General features: G+C 39.6%; 2 protein-coding genes across 3 annotated transcripts in view; both read right to left on the bottom strand.

The window, feature by feature from the left end:
• NETO2 (neuropilin and tolloid like 2) overlaps positions 1-2151 on the bottom strand; it is a 62046-nt gene extending 59895 nt beyond the window's left edge. For both annotated transcript variants that reach the window (XM_027619908.2, XM_027619909.2), the window contains exon 1: positions 1735-2151. In XM_027619908.2, the coding sequence (XP_027475709.1) occupies positions 1735-1768 (34 nt within the window). In that variant the 5' untranslated portion in view covers positions 1769-2151. The remainder of the gene's footprint in view (positions 1-1734) is intronic.
• A 7933-nt stretch (positions 2152-10084) lies between these two features.
• The window catches only part of ITFG1 (integrin alpha FG-GAP repeat containing 1), a 327184-nt gene continuing 317414 nt past the window's right edge, over positions 10085-19854 (bottom strand). The window contains exons 15-18 of the mRNA XM_027620347.2: positions 18239-18363; positions 17540-17622; positions 14021-14138; positions 10085-11494 (exon numbers count right to left, since the gene is read on the bottom strand). Of these exons, the coding sequence (XP_027476148.1) occupies positions 11435-11494; positions 14021-14138; positions 17540-17622; positions 18239-18363 (386 nt within the window). The 3' untranslated portion in view covers positions 10085-11434. The remainder of the gene's footprint in view (positions 11495-14020; positions 14139-17539; positions 17623-18238; positions 18364-19854) is intronic.

The following is a 19854-nucleotide window of genomic DNA, read 5'->3' as shown; positions in this document are numbered from 1 at the left end:
GTTTTAGTGCACACTAAAAAGAAAAGCCAGATACTACCTTGTTTTCACTGTTGGCTCTGCCATCACCACAGAATCCTTTCCGGAAAGGTGCAACAGCTAAATCCTTCACCACAGTGGCCAGAGAGGGCAGTATGTACCAACGACAAAGGCAAAGGCAGAAAAGCTGCAAATCCCTTCAGGATTCAGGAGGACCAGCAATTCCGTCCTATCCAGCTCAGTTCCCTGAAGTTCCGCAGGTAGAGCTGTGTAACAGGGCTAACTGATTTCTCCTTAGGGAGCTACCCAGATGGACTGTCATGATGGTGATAACCATAAAGCGGTCAGGACAATGAAGCAAATTTGGATAATGAGCACTATCAGAAAACCTACTGTGCATGTATGATTTATTTTCGAAGAATAAAACAGTCTTAATTTCCAAGGAATGGCTACATAAATTAGGATTTAGATAGGAAAACTATACGAAATTAACATCAGAGTTTTAAATTTTAATTTAATGAAGGAATCACTAAGAATTCAGGGGGTGATGTGAAATATTCATTAGGTAGAAAGTCCTAAGTTACCTTAGTACCAATTGTACCTATAAGTATACCATTAGGTAAACATTTGAAATTAAACTGCTGAAATCTCAAGGATGAATTTAGGAAAATCTGGTAGGCAGGCAACTGTCCAGTTAAAATTAAAAGCAAAATTATACTGAATTTTCTAATGAACAAATTAGAAAAAACTGTTAATATGGAATGGGAAAAAAACATCCAACATTTGTCACTGTACAAATATCAGGACACAATAAGCTATATGTGACACTGCTAATACCTTAACTCCTTATCCAATATAAAAAAGAATATTTCATAGCATTAACAACGTACAGCTATTCAGTTTTCAATTTAAATCAGTAGGGGAAAGGGGAAGCCCTTTTTTTTGGTGGTGGTGTTTCCTTTCCTCTGACGACTGAAAAAAGGATTTATTCAGTCCGAGTTTCGGAAGCAACTTTGTATCACAACCTTAATTATCTATGCATATAAATTTCAATCTAAAATAACACCTCCAGGAAAATGCAAAGCAGCTATAGCCTGTTTGGGAGCTTTGGGCACTTGGCAAGCCCACTGTTTTAATTCCCGGTACAACAAATCAAAAAGAACCACACACCGGCGGCACGGTATTCCGAGGTCCCGGGAAGCGCCGGGGCGCGGCCGCGAGCAGCGGGCTCCGGGCCGGGCCGGGCCGCGGCGCCCGCAGTGGTGCCGCAGGCTCCGCGGCCGCAGCAGGTGGGACCCGGTCCGGCCCGCAGGCCGTTCCGCCACCCGCCAGCGCAGGGCTTTTCCAGAGCTGCTCCGCGACGCCTCGGCTTGGGGCTTTTATTGTTTGCGTGGAATGACTTTCTGTCATTAAATGCTGAAAAAGACCGGCCTGAGCCCCACTTACATGAACCCCACAACTTTGCGAAGCGATGCACGGAATTGTAAGACGCGCGAGGACACGGCTCGGAGGGCCCCGCCGGGCCGCTGCTTCCCGTTCTACCGCGCGTTCCCACCAGTGCCCCCGGAGCCTGCCAGACACGCAGAGGGCTGGGGGAAAAGCCCTTGGAGAGCAAGTCAATCGGGGTGGGCGCCAGAGCTCCGCGGTCCGCGCGGACCAGACAAAGAGGCGCGTCGGGCGCCCGGTCGCGCCGGGGAGGGACGCGAAGACGCCGGCCTCGGCCCGCAGGGGGCGCCGTTCGCGGCCCCCGGCGCTTACCTTTGAGGACCGCGCAGAGCTGCTCCAGGGCCATGTTCCCGAGCGGCCCGTCGCTTCGCGAGGGGCCGAGGCGGCGGCGAGGAGGAGGCGGCGGCGGCGCGGTGCTCACGGCCCGGCGCGGAGGCAGTCCCGCTCGGCCCCCATCGCCGGCCACCAGGCTGCCTCCCCGCGGGGCAGGGCTCAGGTCCTGCAGCCCGCCATGCCCGAGCCCCCCGGCGGGCTCCCGCGCTGCCCGAGTCCCCCGACGGGCGCCGCCTCCTGCTCCGTGGTGCTCTGTCCCATCTACTGCCCCGGAGCCGAGGCGCGGTGGCGCGAGGGACGACACCCGCACGGGCCGCTCCTCCTGCGGCCCCGGCGCTAGCCCCTCCGAAGTGGCGGGCGCGGGCAGCCCAAGCTCATTTAAGCTGGGAGCGCGAGCGCCGCGTGCCGGCCGCGCCGCCTGCGCGCATGTGCCCGCCCCCCGCCCCCGCCCGCGTGCCCCTCGCACCCTCCCGGCCAATCGCCAGGCGGACCCGCCCGCGGCCTCGCGCCCCTGCTGGGCTGCGCGCCTGCGACCGTTGGCCTGGGGGCGGGGCGACGAGGTGCGGAGAGCCGCTGTCTCGACCCCTGCGGCAGCGAACCGCGGCTCCGAGAGGCCGGCGCTGAAGGAGAGCCCGGCCCATCCCCCGCCGCTGCAGGGCGTCCGGGCTGAGCTGGTGCGAGCCCTCGAGGCCTCTGGCCCAGGGGGAAGGGGCTGGGGAGCCCGCCGCCCAGCCCGAACCCGGCAGCCTTTGCCCGCCGGCCCTTCTCCGTACGTCTTCGCAGATAGACAAGGGGCACCGACCCTTCGGTCTCTTAGGAGCTCAGTTCAAGGTCAAAACTCTGCCCAGCTTGCCTCTGCTTGATAACCTGCCTCAGGCAGGGGCGAGGATCTGGGTGGGGAGTTCAGGGACAGAGGGCGCCTGGGGTTCTCGCCTCCCCTTGGCGCCAGTTGAGTGAACCTGACGGCCGTGATCACTAACATTTCCTAAAGGCTTCCTAGGTTGCCAGGCACAGTACCAAGTTGCCTATCAAACTCTTTTTAGTCCTCAAACCCACCTCATGCTGTAGGTACTGTTACCGGATGGGGATAACGAAGCCAGAAACGTTTAAGTAGTTTGTCCAGAGCCACAGAGCGAGCGAGGAAGGCAGGGTTGTGGACCCCGGGAAATCTGCCTCCAGAGAGTGCCCTATTGTCCACCAAGTCATGCTGATGGGGTCGCTTGACTCTTTTGACAAAAAACAAACAAAAAGCCAAAAAAAAGGCCCAAATTGGCAAACTGCATAATATTAATTATCCTGTTTTATTTTCTCCATAGTAATCATCACGCTATCTAGCTCATCTACTTGTTTAATTGTTCATCACCTATATCCCATTTACCCCTACACTGCTAAAATATGAGCTGCTTGTGAGCAGGAGGCTACATTCATATAGTCACTCAACACATACTTATTGTTAACTACGTGCAGAAAATAAGTGCCAGGGAATTAAGGCTGTGATTAAGGCTCTACCATATAGAATATTTGTGCCTGTATCTGACACATAATAGGAACTCCAGAAATACTTGTTAACAAATTATAGTTAAGGACAATGTTAGACAACTGCAAAAACTTCCAGGGATGTCAACCTCTTCTCTCTTTCCTTCTGTCCCTCTAAGAAAGGCACAAAAGTAAGTATTCACAAAGTTTGCAAGTGAAAACATATTTAACACCAATTAATAGCAACATATTTAGCCCTTTATCATGTGTTATGGGCCGTATAAAAGATGTGTATGTGTTGGTTCCCAAGACAAATCACCTACAAATCACAATCACCTGTGAGATTGCACACAAGCACCACCTAGTAAATAAAACATTTGAGATCCTCTTCCACAAATATAAAGTGACATATTGGAGACAAGGACAGTAGTAAGAGTATTAAAGGTAAGTCACAGACAATGTGGACAGAAGGAATTAGGAGCAAGGAGCCCTCTCAACTTCTGGAACAGAAGAGGTTCTTAATGCATAGTTTTTGACTGAAGGAAGAATCAGTGTCTGTGATATCATTAGAGAATGCTTCATGGAGGAGGTGACCCACAAACGATGGAAAGGCTATGGATGGCAAATGGAGAGGAGAGAAGGCAGAAGAGCTTTCAAGTCAGGCAAGGAGCAAGACTTAGTATTGCATTTGGGGCAAGTTTTGTGTCTGGTAGTAAAGACAGAATATGGTGAGCTTTGATGGTGGAGATGCTTACTTAAATGCTAGGCAGAGGGGTTCGTGCTTGATTCAGGAGGCCAGAGGCATAGTTTTTAATAGTGGAGTGATGGAGCTCTGGAGAAACTAATCTGTCAGTTCAGTTGAGGATATAGTGAAAGGAGGGAGGGGATTAGAGCAACTGTAGTAATTTAAAAAGTATATACACAGGACTGTCATTTGGCCTAGGAGCCCTTACTGGTAGAACTATTTTGATGAAAACTAAAAAGGTTTTTTTCCTCTAGGATATTGGCTGGGATGTAGATTCCCAAAGAATAGATTGAGAATGCTCAATTTTGGCTCCCTCTTAAGACACCTATCTTTTGGCTGGGTTAGTATAATTGTCTGTAGATTTTTCAAGGAATGTGATAAAGCACAGATCATAGCTGGGACTACTGTGTGGCCATATGTTAACTCAATCAAAAGGAAAGCAATTTGCATATCTCTCAGTTGGAGAGTTCTGTATTTGAATTATTATTTCCCTGCAAGACCACCCAGTAGCACTCAAGTCTGTTCCCAGGTTACCTGCCAGTTCCCAGGTGACTGGGGACTCTGTTTTTGTTGCATTCCACCTGGTCCTTCAAGGCATAGTTATGGCCTCTCCCAACTCCTCAAAAAATCATTCCTATAGTTTAAATTTGCTTTTCTCTCACCAAATCCCTGTAGCACTTGAATGGTATGTAGCATTGACTTACTATGAAAATGAATCATTTAAAAAAATACATTTTATCTCAATGTTTATATACTGAACAGCTTTTTGTCTCTCTTTTCCATTAGAGGTAGGGAGCTCTAACACTTTATTAAATGATAGCCTAGGAAACCAGGTTGTTATGTGTAGAGATTTTTATGGACTGAGTATTTGTTTCCCTTAGAATTCATAAGTTGGAGTCCTAATATCTGAGACTGTATTTGGAGATGGGACTTCTAAGGTTAAATGAGGGTGGGGCCCTGATCTGATGGGATGGGTGTTTTTATAAGAAGAAACAAGAGAGAAATCACCCCTCTCCTTGACCTTCCAGTACAGAGGAAATGCCATCGGAGGACATAGTGAAGGTGGCAATCAGCAAGCCAGGAAGAGTTCTCACCAGAAGCCAGATTGGCTGGAGCCTTGATACAAGATTTCCACCCTCCAGAGTCGTGAGAAAATAAATGTTGCTTAAGCCCCCCAGTCTATGGCATTTTTCTATCTATCTATCTATCTATCTATCTATCTATCTATCTATCTATCATTTATTTATCACCAGGCTAACCCATCCCCCCATCCCCTTCCCCTCTAGAACTCTGTTTGTTTTTCAGAGTCCATCGTTTCTCATGGTTCGTCTCCCCCTCAGATTTACCCCCTTCATTCTTCCCCTCCTGCTATCTTCTTCTTCTTTTTTTTTTTTAAAGATTTTATTTATTTATTCATGAGAGACAGAGAGAGAGAGAGAGAGAAGCAGAGGGAGAAGCAGGCTCCCTGCTGAGCAGGGAGCCCGATGCGGGTCTTGATCCCAGGACCCTGGGATCATGACCTGAGCTGAAGGCAGACGCTTAACCATCTGAGCCACCCAGGCGCCCTTCGTTTTTTTTCTTAACATATATTGCATTATTTGTTTCAGAGGTACAGATCTGTGATTCAACAGTCTTGCACAAGTCACAGTGCTCACCATAGCACATACCCTCCCCAAAGTCTATCACCCAGTCACCCCCTCCCTCCCACCCCCCACCACTCCAGCAACCCTCAGTTTGTTTCCTAGGATTAAGAATTCCTCATATCAGTGAGGTCATATGATACATGTCTTTCTCTGATTGACTTATTTCACTCAGCATAACACCCTCCAGTTCCAATCACGTCGTTGCAAATGGCAAGATCTCATTCCTTTTGATGGCTGCATAATATTCCATTGTGTATATGTACACACCACATCTTCTTTATCCATTCATCTGTTGATGGACATCTTGGCTCTTTCCACAGATTGGCTATTGTGGACATTGCTGCTATAAATATCAGGGTGCACGTACCCCTTCGGATCCCTACATTTGTATCTTTGTGGTAAATACCCATTAGTGCAATTCCTGGATTGTATGGTACCTCTATTTTCAACTGTTTGAGGAACCTCCATACTGTTTTCCAGAGTGGTTGCACCAGCTTGCATTCCCACCAACAGTGTAGGAGGGTTCCCCTTTCTCCCCATTCCCGCCAACATCTGTCGTTTCCTCGCTTGTTAATTTGAGCCATTCTGACTGGTGTGAGGTGGTATCTCATTGAGGTTTTGATCTGGATTTCCCTGATGCCAAGCGATGTTGAGCACTTTTTCATGTGTCTGTTGGCCACTTGGATGTCTTCTTTGGAAAAATGTCTGTTCATGTCTTCTGCCCACTTCTTGATTGGATTATTTGTTCTTTGGGTGTTGAGTTGATAAGTTCCTTATAGATTTTGGATACTAGCCCTTTCTCTGATATGTCATTTGCAAATATTTTCTCCCATTCTGTTGGTTGTCTTTTGGTTTTGTGGACTGTTTCTTTTGCTGTGCAAAAGCTTTTTATCTTGATGAAATCCCCATAGTTCATTTTTGCCCTTGCTTCCCTTGCCTTTGGCGATGTTTCTAGGAAGAAGTTGCTGCGGCTGAGGTCGAAGAGGTTGCTACCTGTGTTCTCCTTTAGGATTCGGATGGACTCCTGTCTCACGTTTAGGTCTTTCAACCATTTGGAGTCTATTTTTGTGTGTGGGGTAAGGAAACGGTCCAGTTTCATTCTTCTGCATGTGGCTGTCCAATTTTCCCAACACCATTTGTTGAAGAGACTGTCTTTTTTCCATTGGACATTCTTTCCTGCTTTGTCAAAGATTAGTTGACCATAGAGTTGAGGGTCCATTTCTGGGCTCTCTATTCTGTTGCATTGATCCATGTGTCTGTTTTTGTGCCAGTACCAGACTGTCTTGATGATGAACAGCTTTGTTTTTTTTTTAAAGATTTTATTTATTTATTTGACAGAGACAGACACAGCGAGAGCGGGAACACAAGCAGGGGGAGTGGGAGAGGGAGAAGCAGGCCTCTCGCGGAGCAGGGAGCCCGATGCGGGGCTCAATCCCAGGACCCTGGGATCATGACCTGAGCCTAAGGCAGACGCCCAACGACTAAGCCAGCCAGGCGCCCCGATGATGACAGCTTTGTAATAGAGCTGGAAGTCCAGAATTGTGATGCCGCCAGCTTTGCTTTTCTTTTTCAACATTCCTCTGGCTATTCGGGGTCTCTTCTGGTTCCATACAAATTTTAGGATTATTTGTTCCATTTCTTTGAAAAAAGTGGATGGTATTTGGATGGGGATTGCACTGAATGTGTAGATTGCTCTAGGTAGCATTGACATCTTCACAATGTTTGTTCTTCCAATCCATGAGCATGGAACGTTTTTCCATTTCGTTGTGTCTTCTTCAATTTCTTTCATGAGTATTTTATAGTTTTCTGAGTACAGATCCCTTGCCTCTTTGGTTAAATTTATTCCTAGGTATCTTATGGTTTTGGGTGCAATTGTAAATGGGATTGACTCCTTGATTTGTCTCTCTTCTGTCTTGTTGTTGGTGTAGAGGAATGCCACTGATTTCTGTGCATTGATTTTATATCCTGCTACTTTACTGAATTCCTTATGAGTTCTGGCAGTTTTGGGGTGCAGTCTTTTGGGTTTTCCACATACAGTATCACATCATCTGCAAAGAGTGAGAGTTTGACTTCCTCTTTGCCGATTTGGATGCCTTTGATTTCTTTTCGTTGTCTGATTGCTGTGGCTAGGACTTCTAATACTATGTTGAATAGCAGTGGTGAGAGTGGACATCCCTGCCGCGTTCCTGACCTTAGGGGAAAAGCTCTCAGCTTTTCCCCATTGAGAATGGTATTCGCTGTGGGTTTTTCATAGATGGCTTTTATGATATTGAGGTATGTACCCTCTATCCCTATACACTGAAGAGTTTTGATCAAGAAAGAATGCTGTACTTTGTCAAATGCTTTTTCTGCATCTATTGAGAGGATCATATGATTCTTGTCTTTCTTTTGTTAATGTATTGTATCAAGTTGATTGATTTGCGGTTGTTGAACCAGCCTTGCAGCCCAGGGATAAATCCCACTTCGTCATGGTGAATAATCCTTTTAATGTACTGTTGGATCCTATTGGCTAGTATTTTGGTGAGAATTTTTGCATCCATGGTCATCAAGGATATTGGTCTGTAATTCTCCTTTTTGATGGGGTCTTTGTCTGGTTTTGGGATCAAGGGAATGCTGGCCTCATAAAATGATTTTGGAAGTGTTTCTTCCATTTCTATTTTTTGGAACAGTTTCAGGAGAATAGGTATTAATTCTTCTTTAAATGTTTGGTAGAATTCCCCTGGGAAGCCATCTGGCCCTGGGCTTTTGTTTGTTGGGAGATTTTTGATGACTGCTTCAATTTCCTTAGTGGTTATAGGTCTGTTCAGGTTTTCTATGTCTTCCTGGTTCAATTTTGGTAGTTGATACATCTCTAGGAATGCACCCATTTCTTCCAGGTTATCTAATTTGCTGGCATAGAGTTGCTCACAATATGTTCTTATAATTGTTTATAATTCTTTGGTGTTGGTTATGATCTCTCCTCTTTCATTCATGATTTTGTTGATTTGGGTCATTTCTCTTTTCTTTTTGATAAGTCTGGCCAGGGGTTTATCAATCTTGTTAATTCTTTCAAAGAACCAGCTCCTAGTTTCCTTGATCTGTTCTACTGTTCTTTTGGTTTCTATTTCATTGATTTCTGCTCTGATCTTTATTATTTCTCTTCTTCTGCTGGGTTTAGGCTTTATTTGCTGTTCTTTCTCCAGCTCCTTTAGGTGTAGGGTTAGGTTGTGTATTTGAGACCTTTCTTGTTTCTTGAGAAAGCCTTGTATTGCTATATACTTTCCTTGTAGTTTTATTTTCTTGTACTGAGTTTTGTTATTAGGGAAATATTGACCTTATTAAAGGAGTTGTGAAGTATTCCTTCCTCTTTTTTTTCTCTTTAACATTTTATTGACTTATAACGTAACTCCTCCCTTAAATCCTGAGTCCAAGTGAGTTTTAAAACTCATGCTGTATCAATTGCACTACTGGGTATTTACCCCAAAGATCCAAATGTAGGGATCCGAAGGGGTACGTGCACCCCAATGTTTATAGCAGCAATGTCCACAATAGCCAAACTGTGGAAAGAGCCAAGATGTCCATCGATAGATGAATGGATAAAGAAGACATTATATATATATATATATATATATATATATATATATATATAGTGGAATATTATGCAGCCATCAAAAGGAATGAAATCTTGCCATTTACAATGACGTGGATAGAACTGGAGAGTGTTATGCTGAGCGAAATAAGTCAATCAGAGAAAGACATGCATCATATGACCTCACTCATATGAGGAATTCTTAATCTCAGGAAAGAAACTGAGGGTTGCTGGAGTGGTGGGGGGTGGGAGGGATGGGGTGGCTGGGTGTTGGACATTGGGTACAGTATGTGCTATGGTGAGCGCTGTGACTTGTGCAAGACTGTTGAATCACAGATCTGTACCTCTGAAACAAATAATGCAATATATATCAAGAAAAGAAAAAAGAAGAAGATAGCAGGAGGGGACGAATGAAGGGGGGGAAATCGGAGGGGGAGATGAACCATGAGAGACGATGGACTCTGAAAAACAAACTGAGGGTTCTAGAGGGGAGGGGGGTGGGAGGATGGGTTAGCCTGGTGATGGGTATTAAGGAGGGCACGTTCTGCATGGAGCACTGGGTGTTGTACGCAAATAATGCATCATGGCACCCTACATCAAAAACTAATGATGTAATATATGGTGATTAACATAACATAATAATTATAAAAAAACCAAAAAAACTCATGCTGTAATAGTTGAGAGATACTCAGCCTAATGGTCTTTAGGACAGTGTGTGCCTGGCAGTGTTGCTGTTGATAACTGTTTAGTAAATAATGGAGTACTATAGTTAGGGGATTCCTATCTTGCATGAACTCACAAGGAGGCAATGGTTGAGTCACTTTACCTCTGTCTCATGGTGCAGATAAGTGATTTAGACTTTATACTTAAGAAATATTTACAAAGCCACCAAAATACTTTGTTTCAATACACGGTATTTATTGAGACATATTAACATGCTTAGATACACAAAGTAAACCACTTAAACACATGCCATTCTCAATGAACTGTAAAGATAAAAATAACATGAAGAACAAAATTAATTGTTTTCAGGTAAGTTTTTGTGTTTTACAGCCATCACATGTCCATTGCATATTAGAAAATTATTAACATTGATATATAAACTTTTCCCAGTCTTAGATTTAAGTGTTAAAGTAACTTTCTGGTGAGGTGAAGTTCGCAAAAATTTGCCTTGAAGTCTGAATGTAAATTACAGACTTTGCTTTTGAGAATAAAAATGTGGTTGAAGATTTGCATTCTCAGATGCTATCTACAGCAGTTTCCTTTCAAGAAATCAAATGTTCTTCATTATCACATGATAAAGATCAGTGTTGAAATGAAAATTTTTAGTGCATATTAATTCTTGGAGGGTACTATAATTTTTAGTTACTATGAGCAAGTAATAAGTTGTCGTGTAAGATGCCAACCACTGAGAATTTAGGTTTTCCAAAGTATGATTTCCTCATGCCTGAAAATAACATTCTATTGAGTCTATATATTCTGATAATTAGTTGTAGAAGTCTATAAAAAAGACAACAAACTAAAAATAGTAATCATGATAACTACCACTTACTGAGCAGTTAACTAACTCTGTGCTAGGCACGAAGCTAAGCACTCCACATACATCATCCCATCTGATGTTTACAAACCCAAATGAGTAGTATTACTAGCCCCATTTGTAAACAAGAAAACTTAGGCTCACAGAGGTTAACGATTAGCCAAATTCAATCAGCTTGTAAGTGGTGGAACCAGGAATTTAAGGCAAGCCCGCTGGACTGCAATTCCAAAACCAGAGAGTATCCAAGCACTATCCCGTGTCTGTCACCTGCTGTGACGAAGGTGAAATAACTTTATCTGTGATACATTCACAAAGGTATAATTTGTATTGTTAGAATAAGAAGCAAGACCAATTCAAGTGGAACACAAAAATTCCTGTTCATTTATTTTTATTTATACATGTCTTTTTCCATCATCATTATTCTAGTAAGATTATAAATACATAAACACCTGAGTACATGCAACACATTCCACAAAGTAACAAAAATGTACAGCACATTTAAATAACCCAAATTATTGTATACAAAGTGCTTTAGAAAAAGACCTTGTGACACATTCAGACCATATTTATTTGAATACTTTTCAATAATTACCAAAGGATACATCATTCATAAATAATATTCAAAGTCCCTTATTTTCTTCTATCAGCCAAATTTAGTATTTCAATTAATCAAGTGAATAGCTGTTCCATTATGTAATATTAAAGGCAAGTCACATAGCATCAAAATGAAACCGATGGGCTTCTTGTCGTTTTTCTCTATCATCTGCTTTCTGAAAAAGAATTTTAGATTAGTTTATAAATGACAGGAAAGTGTCAAGAAAAGACTCATTTCTGAAATATAAAATAGTTCATTAAAAAAATCTCTAAGCAAATAGTAGGATAAAAGATGTGATTTTATTATGTAATTATGAAATTTTTGTAGTTTATAGTAGCTATTTTATAATTAATAACCCACTAATTGAATTTAAAAACCAATAAGAAATGTTCCTTAAATACTTAGTTTGTTATCATTTATTATTTATTTGAAAGTAGTGGTAAACATTAGATTCTACAAGGATGGAACTATTACATTTTTCCCATTCTTAATACTAATGTTAATAAATGAATCTAAGTAAAGTACATTAATTATTTTGGCCTTAACCTAAGTACTGTGCTTGGTATTTTGAGGGATTAAAAAAAAAATCCTGTTTTGTATCTTGTTCTCAAGGAACTTGAAGAAAAAACAAAACATACTGAATAACTGTATTTCAGGAAAAAAAGTGAAAACTGTCACTAATATTCTGAGAGAGATTACTTCTAGGTTGGAGTGAGGAAAGGGGAAAGCTTTGAAAAGATAGTATTTATGGAAATGAAAGGGGAGAGGCATTCATTCCAAGCTGGGGGTAGAGCAGGTGCAATCATGGGAAGTTGGGCAGGAGCAGGGAATATGTGAAAGCAGCAGGTGAGAAACGAGGTTGGAAAGGTATATGATGGAGTCACATGGAAGTTCTATGAAGGCTAGGCTAAGGAGTTGACACATTTTAGGCAGGGATTTTTGAGCAGCGGAGTGACATGATTAAGGCTAAACTTGATGATGAGTTATGTGGCAGCAGTGTGGTCAATGGAGCAAAAAGGGAGAAGGGAGAGAATGGATTCAGAGAGACCAGGTAGGACTGGACAGGACAAGGAGCTGAACCTAAAGCTCTGGGAGTAGAAATGCAGAAGTGGAGTCAGCTGCACAGATTGTTATGGAAGCGGAATCAGTTGGGCAACTGATCAAATTTTATAGGTAAGTAGGAAAGAAGAGAGACAAAGCTTTAAAATATTAGTTTTAAGGTGCCTGTCAGTGATCTAGGTAGAGATGTCATGGAGATAGCTGGAGATGGGCTAAGAGAACTTTAGGCACAGATGAGCGTTAGGGATATTTGAGGTAATAGCTTGGAGCTATGCTTTTGGATAAAACTGGCAGGAGCAGTGTAGAAAGAAGACAGCCTAGGGCAGACACTGTGGTTAGGAAATGGTAGAAAGGAGCACCCAGCTAGGTGAAAGAGAAGTGGTCAAAGAGGTAGGCAATGAACCACAGTATCACAGGAGAGTATACATGGTCAAACCACAGCTGTATTTAAAATTTCAATTTTTAGCCACTGCATCATTATTATTGTTAAGTCCACAATGTTCATACTGTAATCAGATGATCTGAGAAATTAATGAAATTAATTTCCTTTCCTTTATAGGTCTAGAGCTATGTAATACTTCAGATTATGTTCTGACACTTCTGGACAAAAGTATGTAGGATCACCCTTTATTTTATGTCTTAAGTTGCAATCTTAAAATTAACTGAATATGGAAGTTTCTGTTATCATTTTTGATGTATAAAGGAGTAATTTTTTAGGAAGAAACAAACCTATGAACACTTTTCAGAACAATTAAGATCTTCTCTTTTCCCTAAGTTAAAACAGCTAAAATACATGATAAATTTAGTTAACAAAAAATGATTATGATGGGCATGACAATCCAAAGACAGGAGGTGCAAAAAAAGAAAACACTTTTATGACACAAAGAAGCCCTTTTTGGGGAACACTGTTGGAACCTGCTAGTTATATACTTTAATATATATTCATATTAATTCATGTACTTACTTCATATTCACATTTTCATAGAAATTAGCTTTTTCAATTTGTATCTAAACTGCTAGTAAATTAATATGATAGCCCCCTTTTTCCTCCTCATAAACACTGTATAAAAAAATCTACACTTGGAGTGTTGTTTTTAATTATTATTTAGGGGTTATACTAAAGAACAGAAAAATGTTTAGTGCAAAGAATACTTTATAGATGGAAAAGATGTTTATCATTTTAGTTGTTACTTCCCACCCAAACCTTGAAAAATCATTTAACCTCTCTGTGCTCTAATTCTTTATATAGACATAGTTGTTATTCCTGGAAAAAAGTGTTCATGGCTTTATCAGTACATAATAAACACAGGCTTGTTAAAAAAAGGATTATTATTTTTCAGGGCTTTATGAAATTATTTCTAACTAAGTTTTTTGATATACCTGGAAATTTCTGGGTGATCATTTTATTACTATTGTACAGCACTGAAGTTTTAAAAGAATTTCCTGTGATTTGTATAAATTTCTAAGAGACATTAGTAACTTAAAGGGATGAAAGAAATTATAATCAGGACATTACGGATAGAATGTGAAAAATCACAAAATCTTAGTCACTTGAAAAAAGTTTAAAATACAGTGTTTTTAAAGAGCAATATATTACCATTACAAATTAACAAAAGTTAATGTTTCACTTAAATGAACAAACCTTTTCCTGCCAATGTAAAATGCCAATTATTGCCAAGATGAAAACACAGACGCCGATGAGAGCTATAGCAGTAAGTAGAACAATGTTACTTGGTGTAAGATACAGTTTGGCACTCCAGCTGCAAATAAAACAGAATCATTAAAATTACACATTTTAACTGAAAAATAACAAAATTCTACTGAGACCAAAAAGCAAATAGCTATTAATTAATGAGTCAGTTTATTCATCCATTAATTCATTTTCCCATCTACCCATTCACTATAAATAAAACAACAGCAATTAAATTTAGATAGTGCTAAGAATATTTTTTTTTTTAAAGATTTTATTTATTTATTTGAGAGAAAGAGAATGAGAGATAGAGAGCACGAGAGGGAAGAGGGTCAGAGGGAGAAGCAGACTCCCTGCTGAGCAGGGAGCCTGATGTGGGACTCGATCCCGGGACTCCAGGATCATGACCTGGGCCGAAAGCAGTCGCTTAGCCAACTGAGCCACCCAGGCTCCCGATAGTGCTAAGAATATTGATGATCCTGCAGAGTTCAGATTTTACTCAGAGAACTGAAATAAAATAGAATTTTTGATGAGATGCTTCATTATTTTTCTTTGATCCTGTGAGAATTATTCTTAAATAAACCTGTTAAGGATACTTAGGACAATCTTAGACATTGTTTTTACATCTTGATTTACTTGCTGAATTTGAAACCTTGACTTTAAGGCTATATACATAGTTACATGATTTTGGTAAGATCTTATATCACCTTATTTTTTGACTCCTGTTCACATATGTACTATGGCCAACTAAAACAGCCATGGATCTCAGTGGGTGTAGATAGATGGCTTGTGTAAAAATACTTCTATCATTTCTGTGTCATGTTGGAGGGTTTACATTACTACAATGATGTTGAGACTTCTTACAAAATCACTTTTAGTCCTTAGTGTTAATGGCAATATACAGACTTTAGCATAAACAGAACTAGCTCTTTCTTCTAAAACAGTCCACATAATACAGCATTTGCAAACCCCGAAAAGCTTAAAACTGGGGTCTAATATCATCAACACTGTAGGTGGTTATATACAAAGAATTTTGTTCTCTCTGAAAATAGGTAATAGATATATTTTCATTTTAAAATCACCTACTATTATTGTATTACTGTCAATTTCTCCCTTTAGGTCTGTTAATAGTTGCTTTATATATTTAGGTGTTCCTGTGTTGGGTTCATAAATATTTACAATTGTTATATCCTCTTTTTGGATTGACTCCTGTATTATATTATATAATGCCCTTCTTTGTCTTTTATCATAGTCTTTGTTTTAAATTTTTTTGTCTGATGTAAGTATAACTACTCAGCTTCTTTTGGTTTCCATTTGCATGAAACATCTTTTCCCTTCCGTTCACTTTTAGTCTAAGTCTTCACATCACAAGAGGTGAGTCTCTTGTAGGCAGCACATAGATAGGTCTTATTTTTTAATCCATTCAGCCTATTTTCATTTTAAAAGTTTAATAAAAGTAAGATCATTCTGATGAATAGCAAGTAGTGATTGACTTCTTTTGGGATAATTAAAATTTATTGATCTGTAAGTTAGCCTCTAGTCAATAAATCTCAAAATACACCTCAAACTAAAATCAATTCAGTTTCTATTATGTACATAAATTTGAAAAGAACATTTCTTCAGAAAGAGCAAGAGAAACGTGAAAAATGTTGAGATTATAAAAGAAAACTATAAAAGAATTTTCTAGAAACTCAAAAGTAGGAAAACGAATACTGTTAGTTGAGGTTAGCTATTCTCAGTACCTTACCTCATACTTAAAAAAAAAGTTCTTTCATGAGATTGTTTTGATAGTTATTCTTAAATAGACTTTAGAAAAACATGAAAATAGGAATCTTGGTAAGAAAAAAACTGGACAAAAGGCCAGTCCTTATTTTCTTACTCGGAAGCAGTCATTCTTAAGCAGTTTCTTGCATACCTTTCCAGAGATATTTTATACATATATAGACATATATGCACAGATATCTTTTTCAAATCACAAATGGTTGCTTACTAGACATACTCAAAATGAACTTTTATTGTCTTTTGCTTACCACTCTATTTTAAGAGATTGTTCTATGTCATGATATTACACCATATAGAAGTATCATAATTTATACATTTTCCTACTCATGGTACAGATTTTCTAGATTTGTTATAAATTTAATGTATAGAAAAATAACGAACATAATACAGATTCATTAAAAAATATCTGAACTCAGACTATTATTGTTTCTAGTGGTATCTTTTTTTTAAGATTTTATTTTTAAATAATCTCTATACCCAACATGGGGCCCGAACCCACAACCCCAAAATCAAGAGTCGTGTGTTCCACTGACTGAGCCACCAGGTGCCCCTCTACTGATGTTATCTTATTTCAAGCATAATGTTGTAATAAAGTTGTTTTCTTAAGCCCTTGAATCCACCATAAGATATATCCTGTGGTATGCTGTTAAACTGGCTCTCTGGGGTGGGGAAAAAGCCCTGATTGGCAGTTGCCAATTTTCATGTTGTAAATACTCCCATCATAGCCGATTTTAGTGTCACCTCACTGAACAGAGTGGGAAAAAATGCATACAATGAGCTCATGAGGTGGCATGAACTGGTTCTAGCAAACCACTGAATATATTCCATCTAAAACTTTAATAAAGAACAATACAGCCTCCATTTTGAGAAGAAACATAACAAACTAGGACCTCGCTGGTTACATATTCATAGGTACATTACACCCTTTCTTTTTGGTTATTTTTTCATTTTGATATCAGACTAGCCTTAAGAACAAGGTATATTCTTCCCAGTGAAATTTAAGTGTTAGTGAATACCTTTATCACCTACTTTTTAAAAACAGTGGAATCACTGTAGTAATTAAAGAAAAATGAACAAAGATAAGGAGTTAGATTTAAATGCTATTCCTATAAAAGGAATATATTCTGCTAATAAGGAAAAAAAAAGACACCTTCCACTGAAAACTTACTTGATGCTGGGCGTTGTCTTATGCATAGTTCATCTACATCCTTTTAAGGTAGGTATTCTATCTCCCACTTTACAGGTACAGAAATGGACCCTCAGCAGTAGATCTTAGTTTCTAGCCAAGGTCTCTTTGACTCTAAAACTTGTGCCTAACCACTGTGGGATATATACCACTTCCCAAGCGTTTATTAAAAAGATCAATGCTTATTAAAAAATTCAGCATTCTGAAATTTTAGAATTTATAGCTAGTAAACTGAAGATCAGTTTATTGAAGCAGAATATGTATAAATCCCTAATTAGTTAACCTGCTGTTTTTCTAATAAGGTTTAATTTGTTCTTCATAAAAAAAGTCAGGGACCTTCTGTGTAGGAATGTTTAGTCATTTAAGGTTTGCTGTAAGCAAATTAAATGATGGCACTCATGGGAACACAGCAGGAACAGAGAGAGTTTTTAAAAGATGTAACTGTACCTATGATTCTGAGTTGACAGTATTTTTACCAAAATCAGTTCAAGCAAGGACATTACCTTCGAGGAACATTGTGAGGATATGGAATGACAATTAGCTGGGAATTTGGAATGATTGCAGTCCACTCTTGTTTTCGTACAGACTGGAAAAAGAATTTAAGAACATTTAACATCTAGTATACTTTAAAAACAGAATTAGTATTCTAAATAAATAAGGAAAAAGCTTAAGTTCTCCTTGATTAATTGAAATCCTAGGTATGGATTAAGCTAAATTTATATATATTAAGCCCCAAATGGGGCTCCTGTACACTATTAGCAAAAATTTTTTTGATCTTTTGAGGGAAGGATTATATTTCTGTCTCACGGATTCATTAATTTAACAAATATTTACTGAATAGTGTAGCAGGTACTGTTCACAGTGCTATGTACAAGTGCTGCTCGAAGCTAAAATTCAAGTAGAGGTGGAGTATGACAAGAAACAAAATATTTTACGTTAGATAGTGAAGATGAAGAGAAAAAGCAGGAAAGAGGGACAGGAGGTCATGAGGTTTATGAGAGGTGGCAGAAAACTATATCTTTAAATTACAGTGTGCTCCATGTAAGATAAGCTTAGATAGGTCACTACCTATTTCTCTCTTTCTATATTCTCTTTAAAGAGATTAAAAAAGATTTATTTGAAATCAAATTGTTGAATTTAAATATTTGAAAAGTATATATTAAGACACAGATTAATTGTAAACAAAATAAATTTTTATTCACCTTCTCTCCAGATGGACGGGGAATGCCAACATATAGATGATCAAGAAAATTTGCACTTCGACCTAAACCAAGTACATTGTATGGTAGTTGGAGGGCTAAATGTGCGGATTGGCTGAGTTGTCCAGCTAAATTTATTAAAAAAAAAAAAAAGACATCCTTGTAAACATTGCTCTCATCAAATATTAAAATGATACAATATTAACAACTTAGGTGCCAAAACTTAATTCTTTAAGGATAAAAATGTGAAATGAAATGTGTGGTTCATTACCATTAATGATTCACTTTTCAAAGAAAGTAGCTTTATTGAGATATAATTCACACACCATAAACATCACCCATTTAAAATGTACAACTAGGGGCGCCTGGGTGGCTCAGTCATTAAGAGTCTGCCTTCGGCTCAGGTCATGATCCTCAGGGTCCTGGGATGGAGCCCCGCATTGGGCTCCCTGCTCAGCGGGTAGCCTGTTTCTCCCTCTCCCGCTCCCCCTGCTTGTGTTCGCTCTCTTGCTGTCTCTCTCTGTCAAATAAATAAATAAAATATTAAAAAAATGTACAACTAGTGGTTTTGAGTATATGAAAAAAGTTGTTGAGCCATAGCTACAGTCAAATTTTAGAATATTTTCATCACCCAACAAAGAATCTGCATTCCCATTAACAGTTACCCCCTATTTCTAACCCCTACTCTTTCAGCTATGGGTAACCACTACTCTTACTTTCTCTATAGATCTGCCTCTTCTGGAGACTCATATAGATACGATCAATGTGTGGTCTTTTTATGAATAATGCTGCTGTGCACATTCATACACAAGTATCTGTGTCAACTTCTGTTTTCTGAAATGGCTGCACCATTCTATATTCCCACCAATATGTATGAAGGTTCCAAGTTTTCCACATCCTTGCTAACACTTTATCTGTCTTTTTGATCATAGCCATTCCGGTGGTTGTGACATGATATCTCATTGTGGCTTTTTTTGCATTTCCTTAATGACTAATGATGCTGAGCTGCTTTTTTTTCATATTTAGACATTTTTATTGCTCAAATTAAAATATAATAAAAATACACTTTTTTAGAGCATACAATTATCTGAATTTTAACACAAGTATGGATCTATAGAACCATCATTCCTGAAGGGTACCAGAATATGCCATCCCAAAATATGGCTCTTTGGCATATGGATTATTTTGAGCTAAGGGCCATTGAGAACCAGTAGGTATAGGAAAAACTCTAAAAACAGGGCACTACTTTTCCTTTTATAAAGGAAATTCACATGTATGCAGGAAGTTTTCCTTTGTAAAAATGTCTCTCTCTGCCATAGCAGGAAGAGGAGGACTTTTAACTCTCATCAATGGAAGACTTATCAAAGGAGAACTCTTAGCAATGGAGAAGGCACTGACTTAAATCTGCATAACAAATCTTACTGAACAACTCTCATTTACCATACTTTTCCTGGACCACCTTCCCATAACTTGTTTCCTTTGCCCAGAAACCCTAAATCCCCTTTCCAATGTTTAGCCTAAAATGGCATTTAAGTCCAAATTCTAACCATCCCTTTGGGTTACTCATCACTGGATGTTCCCAACTGTACATGTACTATGTACATGTTAATATATTTGTT

The sequence above is a fragment of the Zalophus californianus genome, chromosome 17 (genome assembly GCF_009762305.2).
Source record: "Zalophus californianus isolate mZalCal1 chromosome 17, mZalCal1.pri.v2, whole genome shotgun sequence".
NCBI lineage: Eukaryota > Metazoa > Chordata > Mammalia > Carnivora > Otariidae > Zalophus > Zalophus californianus.
The sequence above is the reverse complement of the archived record's forward strand: the minus strand, read 5'-3'. Positions and strand labels throughout refer to the sequence as shown.